This window comes from Amblyomma maculatum, chromosome 9 (assembly GCF_055883805.1).
Source record: "Amblyomma maculatum isolate TAMU_Amacu chromosome 9, ASM5588380v1, whole genome shotgun sequence".
NCBI classification, from domain to species: domain Eukaryota; kingdom Metazoa; phylum Arthropoda; class Arachnida; order Ixodida; family Ixodidae; genus Amblyomma; species Amblyomma maculatum.
The window spans coordinates 114,152,255-114,165,534 of NC_139352.1; the positions used below are offsets into that span (position 1 = coordinate 114,152,255).

At 48.8% G+C, this 13,280-nt stretch overlaps 1 protein-coding gene across 1 annotated transcript; it reads right to left on the minus strand.

Moving 5' to 3' along the window:
- Positions 1–8,786: 8,786 nt before the first annotated feature.
- On the minus strand, positions 8,787–12,973 carry LOC146180182 (dual specificity tyrosine-phosphorylation-regulated kinase 2-like). Its single transcript, XM_084579414.1, has one exon. It carries the CDS (start codon positions 12,377–12,379, stop codon positions 10,772–10,774), a length of 1,608 nt encoding a protein of 535 aa, XP_084435540.1. The 5' UTR covers positions 12,380–12,973; the 3' UTR covers positions 8,787–10,771.
- Positions 12,974–13,280: the final 307 nt, after the last annotated feature.

A 13,280-nucleotide genomic window follows, 5' to 3' on the forward strand; every position in this document is an offset into this window, starting at 1 on the left:
CAAACACCCACAAGATGTGTGTATTTGGACCAAACTGCACAGAACTCCAAGGGTCACCCTACAAGTGACCGCTTACACACGCCAGAAATCTCCGGGAGCAAAAAAAAAAAAAAGAAAAAAAAGTGGGGGGAAGAAAGAAACGTGTTTTGTTTAAGATGCAAGTTACAGGGAAGACTGCACGAGGATGAAAAGCTCTGTGCAGCGGGGATGTAGGAACAGCCTATTCCTGCCTCCTCCAGCACCCCAATCCTACTGGCAGCGAGTGTCTTAGCTATGGCAAAAAATATACAAAATAAGACTCTAAACCGCACCCTGTCACGCCTTCTTGGCAAATCCGCCAAGAGTGCAGTGCTTTGTCAGCTAAGAGAAAAAGCGACTCACAGACCTGACGCTCAAGAGTCTTCGCGGACACGTGACATTGGCTGGCTGTTCTTCCCCATCCCAAATGCGGCAACCCGCGCCTAACTGGCTCGCTCCAAGTCGACCGTGCCGACAAAGCACTCCCTCTTTCAACACAATGCCGAGTGGCAAGCAAGTTAGGGCCAAGCAAAACACGGTGACCCTCAGGGAGACACGAGAACCATCAGAGAGAAAATGGTCATGAGTGCGAAGGCAGAAGCGCAAAGCTGTCAAAAACGATGACAACAGCTTCTATAGTGACAACGAATACACCAAAAACAAAATCAAGCACAGTCGATTACGCCAGCATGAGAACGGAGCCATATTTTCCAGCGACCCGGGAGCCACAATGTCGCAGTGAGTTGCGGCCCTTCTCCTGAATAGAACCAACCACTGGAAGACGACAGCTCTGGAGAGATCGGTGTTGGCTGCACGACAACTTATACAACACCGGGCGCCGCACACATCGACACCCCGCTCTAACAGGGCGAACAAGAGCTGCGCTATTTAAATGCTGGACCCGCCGAGCAACAGCGCAGACGGGTTTTTGAGCAAGCCAAACAAGGGCCCCTGGCGTCTGGCAATGGACCACCTTAAGCTGCATCAAGTTTAATACCACTGGTAGTCCTAGAAGCAAATGTGAAGCGCATCTAACGCCACACATAGAATAAAACGTGCGAGATGAACGATAGAAACCTGGACAAAAGGAAATGTGCTGTGCTTTCTTAGGTGCCTCAGTATAAGTGGCGTACAAGTATGCCGTGCCATACTTTTAAGCTCTGCTTGGAGGTCATTTAATAACGGATCAGAAGATTTACGGGCGGCTTCTGGACAGAACAGCCTCATACGCCCAATGTTTCCTTTTTGGTGTGTTGTTGCGCTTGATTTGCAGAGAAAAGGGCCTTAAATACACCCCTGGAGTAGATAAGCATTTCAGAGAAGCTCTTGCCTAGTCTTAGCCTTACCATCCTACCTTGCTAGCATGCTAGGCATGCGTAGTATGACACAACTATTGTGCCAAGCCCCTAGTGAACTGTAAAGCACTAACCACAATGCCATTATTTGGATATTTTTTTCCCTAGCAGTTTGTGCCCACGGTCTCGCAATGTGCACTCGCAAGCAAATGTCCCAACCAATATGGCACACCTAAAAGGGTGGGGGACCTTAACAGATGAATTTCCAACAATGTTGCTGAGCGAGCAGAATGTAAGCAATACTTATATGCAAACACGAGATATTAAAAAAGCAATGAAGTCCAAGAAACCAGGATTATTAATAATTGGTTATTAGGAAAGGCAGTTTGGACAAGATTGCTGCGGTAGCAGAAAAATTCTACTAAAACTGTGGTTTAGCCAGAACAACTGGGAAAGAATAGTGGTGTTATGATCATTCCACCAGTGAAAACTGGATGACCGGCTTAGTAAGCAATGCCCAGGGAGATGGCTTCAGGTTAAGGGGGCAGTGACTGTAGATCTTCTTAAGGACACTGAAGATGTGCTCAGGAAGGCAGCAAACTTGTACATGCATTGCCAAATTGTGCAAGACATATCAAAGAATGTAATAAGGGAGTAATTACTCATTGAAATCCATCCAAGTGCAGCTATATGGCTACAAAGGAAAGCGATACAACTTTGTCAGAAACTTCGTAGTTAAAGAAAAATTCGTCCTGGTCTGAAGATCAAACCCGGAACCAAAGCCTTTCCGGGGCAGTCGCTCTACGAACTTAGCTAACCAGGATGGTCAGCAGAACAGATGGTTGGGCGAAAGAAAATTGGTCAATAACTTGAAACTGAAATATTTTGGAGAAACCTCCGAGGTTCAGTACATTTATAATGAGGGGACTAACTTTTTTCAACTACGAAGTTTCTGAGAAAGCTGCATAGCTTTCCCTTGTACCTGTATGGCTGCGCTTGGGAGGATGTTAACGAGTCACTACTTCCTTATTACAAACCTACTTCACCCTGGGGGTTTACCCTAAATACACGATCAATATGAAAGAATGCTACCATAACACCAATTCGCAAGAAAAAAACATTTGTCAAGGGCCTGATATATTACCAGTGAAATATCCTACTTACTATCTGGTGAACACGATGTTTAACCAGGAGAATTTGCAAAACAATACTATTAATAAAACCACTGTCAAAATGTTATAATTTGCAGTCAAGCCATACAACGAGCTGGTTTTTGAAAAACAGAACTCAGCAACGAGACATGTCATCAAAGAGGTCATAGAGAAATATAATGTGCCCCTATGTCATGTGCTTGTTTTTTAGAGTAAAACACATCACTACAAGTCATGCAAGCACTGCATAATGAAACTGTCATGCATGAGCTTTCTTCCAGTGCACTGACTGCATAACCATCATTTTATGGGACCATTCAAATATGTGTCCATGGGTCAGGAAGGACGCATTATCTAGCCACTGTTGTATGTCTAAATGTTATATTAAAAGCACTTAAATAAAAATAAAAAATCGGATAAAAAACAACACTCAATAATGTCAACTCCATCGAAGTTTTTGTCAGTAAAACTGCAGTTTTGACTTTTGCTGTCAGTCGACATTTGTTTGGCAGCCAAAGAGAGTACTGTAAAGTAGACACTCGATAATTAAAGGCAGACCTTCCGGTCTCTCTAAATCCGCCTTTTTCACATGACCACTCTGTGCATACGCAACTCTTGACCTCTGTGGTAGACACAGCAGGAACCGATCGCGGAGGCCATGCGCAGTTCATATTCGTGACAGGCGCATGCAACAGATGGCAGTAGCTGTCAAGTACACACATTGCCACTTTCACAGGTGGCTGCGTCTCCCCAGGAAGTTTTCAACCAGTAGCCGACGAATTTTCAACCACTCCCCAGAGGGCGCCACATCTTGTGAAAAAGGCAGATTCATTCCTTGGCCCCTGTCAATAGCAGGCCCAATAATAAGGCTACATTTAATTCAAGCAGGCTTCCAATCGCATAGGAGTTCAAAATATCGAGCCAACTGCTTTTATTGCAGACCAATTTGAAGTTAGAAATTTAATTATTTTTACCCGACGAATCAAATCAAGCTTAAGATGCTTAAAACTATGTGTTGAGTGCGTTATGGACTCTGTGAGTGGCACTATGTTCTAGGTTCACAGGTGTGTAAAAAGAAACCACTTGATGCCCATCACAGTTTGCTTGCGACACCTCAAAAATATTTTTTGCAAATAAAACTTCCTTACTTAGAGCAAATAGGAATTTTGCTTTCAAAAGCAGTGCTCCTGCCATATAGGTAATAAATCAGCAGCTTCATATTTGGTCAGGACATCTTTCAGACAAGTTACCCAGGCAAGGCGTTACTACAAAGAAAAATTTGATGCAAATAAAACAGAGGCAATGCTTCAAAAAAAGCCAGGTAAAGGGGCGACAACACACAACAAGTTATTGGAAACAGTAAGTATGTCCATCTCGTACCAAATAGTCACCGCAAAGCCAGGTCGCAGGAGAGAAATTGGTAAGAGAATGAGACTAGGTAGGAGTGCACTTGGCAGACACTGCCGAGAAATCCCTCACTAAAATCTCTCAAAGGGCCAAATCTTGACAGAGAATGACAAAAGGAAGGAGGGGTGGGTGGAACTTGACAAGAACACACAAGGAAGGTGTGATATTAAGAAAAAGAGAGCAGTATATATCAGAGTAAATAGGAGCCCACAGTACCATAGATTAAAGAGAGGAAACAGATAATGTGCAGGAATTGCAATGCAGAAAGCAGCTGAATGTGAAAACAAGGAAAAAACAATCAGAGATAAGATTAGGCAACACTCTGATGGTAAAATGACTGGCAAACCACAGATAAAAGAGCAATGAATCTGACTCAGCCAACAACAGTGATCATGAAAACAGACAGACTAATACCCTGAAGAAAGATGAGGGTTGAGAGAAGCAAAGATGGGCAAGCAAGATCAACAGGCTGGTCTTTGAAGCGGCTTAGCAAGTTCAGCTTTCAAGGATTAGTACTTGCATCATTTAAATCTACTCAAAAACAGCTCTAATGCATTTTCCTTTGGCAATGAATTCAAAATTAATCTTCAGTTGTAACTCCCACAGAATGAAATTCTTAGGATGTTTGTTCATTGGAACAGTGGGTACTGTATCAGGGGTGCATATACCTGATGAGCTATCCTCAAACAATAATTCATTCTTCCATGTCTCCAGTCTTGCATTTGTTGCTCTCCTACAGTTAAAGACGATTATTACAGGACCAGCTTGGAAAAGGCAAGTGAGCCTCCTAACTTAACTAACGAAACCTGTCGCATCGTTCTGCCTCTTCACAACAAACATGCCAAATCCTATGCAAATTCTGAAGAATTGTGTCCACTACCATACGAATGTGCTGAAAGAACGCTCACAATCGCAAACAACTTCAACTGTACTGAATCTAAAGTAAGCTTCCAATGAAGCTTTTCGATCTAACGTAATAATCTTCAAACAATTTTTCACAGCCATTTATCTCTGCTGCTACCCTGACTGGTGCAGGAGCCTTTGATAGTTCTGTGAGCAACAAGCAGTTGATGCATTAATGTAAGCCTCTAGAACACTAATGCACAAGGTGTCAGAATGAAGAGTGTGACCCCTTAAACCCTTTCCCATCATAAGTTCTGCCTGTAGAGTAAAATTATGCAAATGACTCGCTGCAGTGGTCAAGGATGTGGTTCTGAACACCGGCCGTGGTGGCCACCTTTTGATGGAAGCGAAAAGCAAGGCGCCCATGTACTTTGCGATGTCAGCGCAACCCCATGTGGCCTAACAATCGCCAGACTCCTCCACTACAGCGTCTCTCATGGCCCGAGTTGCTTGGGACGTTAAACCCCCCAAATCAAACAAAGCCAATTAAAACGTCTCTGCTGCCTTCTGCCTCATAACCTGCAATTTCCTGTGCATTATCACTTGCAGCCTAACAAGTGCTGTGTACACGGCAAAAGTCATGCTCGTAAGCAAGCTTAATAAGATTAATGCTACAAAAGGAGCCCTTCAGAATGATAAAGAAAATTTGCAACACAGTTCTTTCCTAGCTGTTAGCACATTACAGAGCAAGACCAGAAGAATATGGCAATGTAAAACCAACACATTCGATTTCATTTTTGGAATTGGCTCTAGCATTGCGCCTCCGTTGCAACCGTGATCAACCGAATGGCACAGCTAACAGGGCTGGAATGGAAGCAGAGGACAGCAATTGTTAAATGCTACCAGGCCTGGCCCACTGCAGCGGCTATCGCACATTCAGCTTTTCCAATTAGACACAATTGAAAGCGTGTCCAAAATGCACGAGCCAAGGTCTCGCACCACCGGATATGCCAAAAGAAGTGCACACAAATTGACTCTACACTAATGGAGAAAGTTGACAGAGAACACTACTTTCAACCCTAGTGCACAAAAAAATTCCATGATCACTGCGGAATCTGCACTGGAGAAATGCGCAAGCCTGAGCGTTGTTGTGTTGTCCGTGAGTGACAGATACTGCGCCTTCCCTTTCCTGTAAACCAGTTATAGAACACTGGTAAACTTTGATGTGTTCAAAGGAACGACAAGGGGCATTCCACTGAGGCACGTGACAGGAAGCGGAGAATTGGCGGCCATCTTGACTCCAAATTACACACTTAATTGTTACCTAATTAACCCACATTAACCATTTTGTCACTTGCACACCTTTCCTTGACACTCTATCCAAAGGTACCATTCTTTCTCCGATATACCAACTAGTTCCTCTTTTACAGCTCCAACAAGGTCACACCCATGTGAAACCCACCTACATAGCCATACAATGCTTACGCATTAAAAGGCTGGCTGATCACAAGCAATTTGCACAAGGCATGCCTACCTTAAAGGTTTGCACTGCTATACATGAACCTTGTTCAAATTCATCGCAGACTATGCAATTAACAGCTAATGGCTACTATGATGGTTATGAAGCAGTGCCTAGCACATGCAATAACAGGAACCCATAAGAATGGCATGGCATTAGAGACAGAGCAGTGCTGGAAGAGACTGAGAAGTTGTACAGCAGATAAGGAGCCTTCCCTAAGAGGCACGAAAAGTATCAAACAAGAGCTGTGACTTTGTGGTTGGGAGGGGCTAGGATTCGAAGCAACTATCAGATTACAACCAGGTTTTTTCACATATTTTTGCTGTCAGCTAGAGGAAGGAGGAAGAGCACAGCCAGATAAGTGCAGTGCCCAGTGGGTTTAAGTCACAGATACCTGAAAGCACCCACACACGGCATTATGCAAACACAAACTTTCCTCACACAGGAGAACAAGTGCACATAAGATAGCACGACGTTAGCAAAACTAGCCAAAGAGGACTCCACTGTCACAATAAGTCAGTGCATGAGAAAAGACAAAGCCCATACAAAAGAACACTGTGATTACACTGCACAGTTGTTCATGTTATGCAGTGCCTGCTCGACACAGTAGGTCAACTACAGATCTCAAAAAAGGTGGTCCCAGCTCGAGCGAAAAACGGCCTCACCGGAACAAAAGCTGAGCGTAGCTATAAAAAGGACCTCAGGGAGCAAAGCTTCCCCGCACCACCGCTGTCAAAGACAGAGCGGCAAGGAAGGGAAGGGAGCAGCAGTTGCCAGCATTTCCGCGGAGCAAAGTGGGACAGTGGGGCAGCAAAAGGGGAACTTCTTCCGTGCGGAAGAAGGGACGCCGCTTGAAACAGACCGCACGCATCAGTAAGGCTCCCAGCCTTGCCGTCCAAATTAAACTGTAAACGGTGGGCCTTGATGTACCAGCAAGCGGCAGGGGCCATATGAGTGGGCAAGGATCCAATGCCAGGGATAGGACGCGGAGCTGTTCCTGAAAGAGCAACGGTTGACTAATGAAAAGTGCGGGAGGTCTTCAACCTCTTGCCTGACTGGAAGGGAAGCCGTCTGTCGTGTGATCCTACATACACACATAGGGAGCAGCTTTGGAGGTGCAGCAATGTTTACAAACAGCCAATCGGTCACTGACTGCTCCTCCACACACCTCTCTGCACCTGTGCTACTGGGAACATCAGCTGGAGCTCCTGCTATTCAAGCCACACCAGTAGAAAGCAGTCCAGCAAAATGACTTTTAATAAGAGATTCACCTCATTGGAGTCATTTGATCTAGTTTTAAAGACCCAATTGCATGAACCATGCTCCTGATGCCAAAGCAGTAAAAGAAAAAGGTTACCATTGCTGGTACATGAATGTACCAAAATGAATGATCCCACTGGCAACCTGCTAAGTCCTTCATTTAACATTCCATTCCCTAATGTGCAAAGAAAACATGAAGGTGACAGAATGCAAAAACAAAAAAATGAGGTGAGCTCAGCATGGTGGTCAAGGGAGGGAACAACAATTCTTCCTTGTCCAATGAAAGGCAAAACACTGCATTTCTCACTAAGCAACCAAATAAAAGTACAGCAAATTGATCAGAACAGGGAAAAAAAACAATGCTTCACATCCCCAATGCTTGCTATGAACACATGCATCAAAAATACAATGGTCGCGGCACAGTAGTAGTGCTAGACAAGCAATGATGGCACACCTATCTGCCCGTTGTCCAAAACGCAAGACAACACGTTAAGTCAGATCTACATAGACTATCTACAAGGAAAAAAAAGGACGTAGAAAAGAATGTCTACAAGAGCACCACGATCTCACAACCACAGACTTAGCCGTTTTATACATCCGGATCTACAACTTACACGACTGGTTACAATTTTAAGAACGAGGAACGAAGAACATCGGCTGTTTGCAGCAGGCAAGTGTGTAAAGGCAGGAACGAATCCCGACACCTGCCTTCATTTTCATCTCTCTCGTTTGTTCAAGCTCGGACAAGCAAACAATGCGTGGGCACCGCTGCCTGAGTCAAAAAAGCTGCCCTGTAGCCAAAGCCACCGAAGGAGGGAGGCCCCCGAACAACTGACTCCCCCCCTCCCTTCAGCCTCAGTGTTTCAGACATTGTGGCCACGAGTTCATTCAGTCAGCCATTTCTGGAACGTTGTACTTGCGAAAAGTCGGGGGGATCGTGCGGTCAAAGTGACACCCGTCAAGCGCAGTGGGCACACAAAATGCTGCTGCGCTGAGAAATATATTCTGCAATTATCACAGGACATTGGCAGTAGTTCCCTCGTACCTCCGTCTTTGTAACGAAAACGGGCGAAAAGAATCCCACGCAATTCAAAACGTTCAGCTGGAGAAAAAAAAAAAAAGGGGGGGGGGGGGGGTGAGGTGCAAAAGTACTAATCAAAGCGACGCTGCTATTTCGTTTTTTCTTAGTTTCTATTGTTGCACTGAGCGTTGCTGTTCCTCCGGTACTTCTTTGGTCTAGCTGGAGCGTCGCGCAGTCACCACGATTGAGGAGGAAAACGCGAGTATTGAGTATTATTCTCTCATTTTTTTTTTTTTTCGAGTTGGGCTGGTGCAAAAGAGGGCAAAGAGCGACACAAGAAGGCAGGACAAAGTAGAACTTAAATATGCTGCTAACCAGGCACGCTCACCACAATCCTCGACATTAAAAAAAAAAAAAAAAAAGAAAGAACGCCCAAACATGAGCAATGGAAAATAAATCGAGCGCCAACATAACCAGAGGTCGACAAAGCGTCGCGTACGCACAGCGCGGCGAGCGATCGCGGACGAGGAAGGGCGCACGCATCCAATATGGCGGCACTTTGTTCACCGTGAGAAGCCAGCTCCGGTGACTCATTTTTTTTCCCCCTCTACCGCTAGAAAGATAGGGCAGGAAAAAGAAGAGCCGCTTCGCGACCGAGGATCATCATTGACAGAGAGGACAACTAAGGCTAGGTGACAATGCGCTCATGGACCCTAACGCTCGAAGCCGTCGGGGCGCCAAGCCTTGTCCTTTTCTTTTTTTCATGCAGTGAGAAGCGGTGCCGCGCGCCCGCAAGTAGAGAGGGCGGAATGAGGAGGAAGAAAAAAATGAAAAAGTAGCCAAGCACCTCGCTCCAACCCAAATATAACCGGAAAGAGGAGTTCGCATGCAAGAAAAAAATAGAAAACGAAAAGTGCCCGCGCAACTGACGCGGCGGCCAACCAACCCGAGGAGCGGGGGTAAGAACGAACGCGCATTAGGAAGAGAACAAAGACGGGCCGCGCCGAGCGAAATAAAATGTAGGGCTTCAAGTAGGGCTGGCAGCGCGTTAAACGCCGTCCTTACACAAAATATCACAGATCTGCGGACTTTTTTTTTTAGGCAATCGCATTCCTTTTTTGCGCTTCATATCTTTTTTTTTTTCGTAATGACGCTCAACCAAGCCCAAGCCCATTTTTTTCCACTTTGCACACCCGATTTCTATTTTCTTACAACCGCTCTCGCATACAGAATTAACGCACGATGGAAAAAAAACAAAAACGAAAAGGTGAATCAAACCATTTTAAATAAAACGGCAGTGCCAGCACAGAGGTCAAATGAGGTCAAAAAACGGGCGAGGCCGGGCAATAGAGGGAGCGCCTAAAAATGCGTTCATCCCTGACTCAACCCCGAAAGCAAAAAATTACACCACAGAAATCGTGAGACATAATGAGACATGCACACACAGAAACCACCGCGTCGTACCCTACGAGAGTCGAGAATTCAAAGCACAACCAACCGCCAGCGCTGTGCTACATCGTCATTTGACGACAGGTGTATGTTACGTGAACAGGACATCCAAAACAAATGAGCTCCGCCCAGAAAAATGCTGTTGGGAAAGGCGATTAAAAATTTATAGACGTCCGTTCGTAAAACGAGCGTAGGGTTAAAAGAACCAGAAACAGGCTCCGTTGTAAACGAGAGGGCCTAATTATAATCGGCCAATTAATTCGTCTATAAAAATGCATTTCACGGAGAAATAAAAGATTGGAGCACTAGGGGCGGATGAAATAAGTGGTATGTAGCTCGACTTGCCGGTACAGGCCAGGTTGGTCTTGTCCACACGCGTTTTTTTTTTTTTTTTTCTTCACAATAGGCCGTGGTACTCCGCAGGGTTTAGGGAGAGTGCCGTCGCGGTGTCGTGAACAGGATAGGGAGGTGACGTAGTACTTACAACGCTCTACGCCCACGGATCTATCACCACACCGCAGACTTGAGTCACTGGCCTAAAGTCGACGCACATGGTTGCAGCTGCTGCCGCCACTAAAGCGGCACACACCAGATTTTTCCACACCCGCAGCAGAAAACCCCGAGACAAAAAGATACCGCTGCACAACAGAGCGGCTCTTCGGAGGCCCGTCTCAAAGCTTGTCAGGGTCGCGAAGACGGCGATCTTTCGCATTGCTTTGTGATGGCGGGCTTTGACACAAAGAGAGCTGGGTCTCAATTTGACGAGGGAGGGCGGGAGAAGAAAAAATAAATCCACACACGGTTATCATCACGACACGGTGTTGCCGATTTGCGGCAGTTTGAGCGTACTCGCGAGCTCGTCACCGAGTCGGGTTGCCTTGGACGCGATCACCGATCGCGACGACGATACCGAGGATCGCTGGGTGGTCGAGTCTGAGGCCGTGGTTTGAGGGGTTCGCGGCAGCCGCCGCCGTAGCCAGGCGTGCCTGAGCGCGGCCGCCGGCGTCATCCGCGTCGCGGGGTCCCACTCGAGGCACCGCTTGAGGAAGTCCACGAAGAGCGGGTCGTCGCAGCCCTTCAGCGCGGTGGCCCAGTCCTTGGAACCCGGGGGACCGCGCAGCTTTCCGCGCCGCGATCGGCCCGCTCCGAGCACGACGGCGCCGTCGGACAGCGTGGTGACGGTGCAGTAGCGCGGATAGCCCTTGGAGCTAATGAAGTTCTTGGCGCGCTTGGCCTGGTCGAGTAGCTTCTGAGGGGGTGGGCCCAGCAGCTCCATGATGCAGGCCAGCTGATCGGCCTCGTCCTCTCCAGGCAGCAGCGGGTAGCCCGTGAGCAACTCGGCGAGAATGCAGCCGAGGCTCCACATGTCGATGGGCATACCGTACTTCGCGCCCAGTATCACCTCAGGCGCCCGGTAGAAACGCGACTGAATGTAGGTATAAACCCGCTGGTGCTCGAAGCAGGAGGAACCGAAGTCGATGACCTTGATACCGGAGCGGCCCTGCTGCTTGAGCAGCACGTTCTCGGGTTTGAGGTCGCAGTGGATAATGTGACTGCGATGGAGCGCGTCCAGACACTGGAGCAGCGAGTGGGCGAACTTACGCACCAGCTGGAGCGAAAAGCCCTGGAACTTGTTCTTCTTGATCAGCTCGTACAGGTTTATGGACAGCAGCTCGAAGGTGATGCACGTGTGGTTGCGGAAGGTGAAGTGCTCCAGCATGTGGATCAGGTTGAACGAGTTGTCGCGATCCTGGCGCCGCAGGAAGTCCAGGATGCGGATCTCCTCCTGCGCCTGCCGGTGAAAGCGTTTCTCGTTACGAACCATCTTGAGCGCGACGTGCTGGTGTTGCTTGTGGTCGTACGCCTTGACGACCTGGCCGAAGGAGCCCTTGCCGATCACCTTGAGCATCTCGAAGCGGTACGCGATGTGGTCGTGCGGCACGTGCAAGTACGAGCCCTGGTCGTCGTCGTAGCCGCAGTTGTTTGGGGTGCCCGGCGTGGCCTGGCGCTTCTTGGCGTTGGCGCCGATGAAGTAGATCTGCGGGTAGTTGAAGATCTCGTGGTGCTCGTAAGGGCTGAGCTTGTGCATGTACATTTTCATCACCTGCTCCGGCGTGGCCACCAGAGTCTTGCCCGTGCCGCCGGCCTTGTTGTCGGGAGAATCGCCGTTCTGGTCTACATCGAACAGCTTGTGCACGCTCGATTGGAACTTGAAGCCCGCGATGGTCTGGCTCTTGATGGGCGGCAGCAGCAGGCTGGACCCGTTGCTGCCGCCGAGCGCCGACGAGTTGTTGTTGTTGGCGGCGTTCTTCTCGAGGTAGCCGGCCTCTGACGAGGGCGCCGAGCCGCCGTTCATATTGGCGATCAGGGACCGCGTCCGCGACAGGGGCATCGCGGGGCACTCCCGCGAACTCATAACCGCCGCTTGCCGCGGCCGCCAGCCGCCGCCGCCCGCTCCGCCGCCGCCGCGCCGAACAAGAGACCCAGGCCTAGCGCGGACATGGACGCTCCGCCGCTTCGGCTGCGCTGCACTGGGCCACCATTATCCTCCGGCTGGCCCCTGTTGCTAGGGGGGCCACGTCACGAGCGCTGTACACCACCGCCCAATGAGAAGAGCCCCTCAAAGTCACGTGGTGCGGAGCCGACCAATGGGCACTTCTAATGGGGCACCACCGCCCAATCAGCTGGTTACCGGGAGAATGGCCTCCCGAGGAGTAACGCACTTGGAAAGGAGGGTCGACGACGCCGCAGCTTCCAACGCGTCCTGTCAGGCGGCGCCACTTACTGGAGCGCGTCTGCTTGTTTCTCGTCCACGGGCTGCTGCTGCTGCTCGCCTGTCGCTCCGCTCTCTGCGGGGCAAGCGCGAGCTGGTTTGGCCAGGTGATCGCCGTCGTCTGCTCGCTTATCCGGCCCGCCGCCGAGCCGAGCCCTCTCTACGGCGCTGCCTTACTTCCAGGAACACTCCTCGGAGAGAGAAGCTGCCGTCACACAAGACAGGGAAGGGCGATGGTGTAAACAAGGCGGCGTTTTCGCTCGCTTTTTGTGACTCAGGGATCAGGACCTCAACGCAATCACCCAGCTTTCGTAGGCAACCCGAGTCAGACTGCTATGTGTTACCGCCCTACGTTAGCTGCGCGGTCCTTTGTTTAACTCGTTCCGCTCCGGGGAAGCCCCCCACCGCCCTCCTTTCCCTACCGCCTCGCTCGCCGAGTTCATTGTTCGGGGCAGGGCCCACGCCAGACACAAGAAGCGGCGAGCGTTCACTTTTTGCGCTGCCTTGGACGAGTCAAACTGGCGCTTCTTTTTCTTTATTAATA

Excerpts from the sequence above, each read along its gene's own strand:
- LOC146180182 (XM_084579414.1), bottom strand. The coding sequence starts at position 12,379 with ATGAGTTCGCGGGAGTGCCCCGCGATGCCCCTGTCGCGGACGCGGTCC.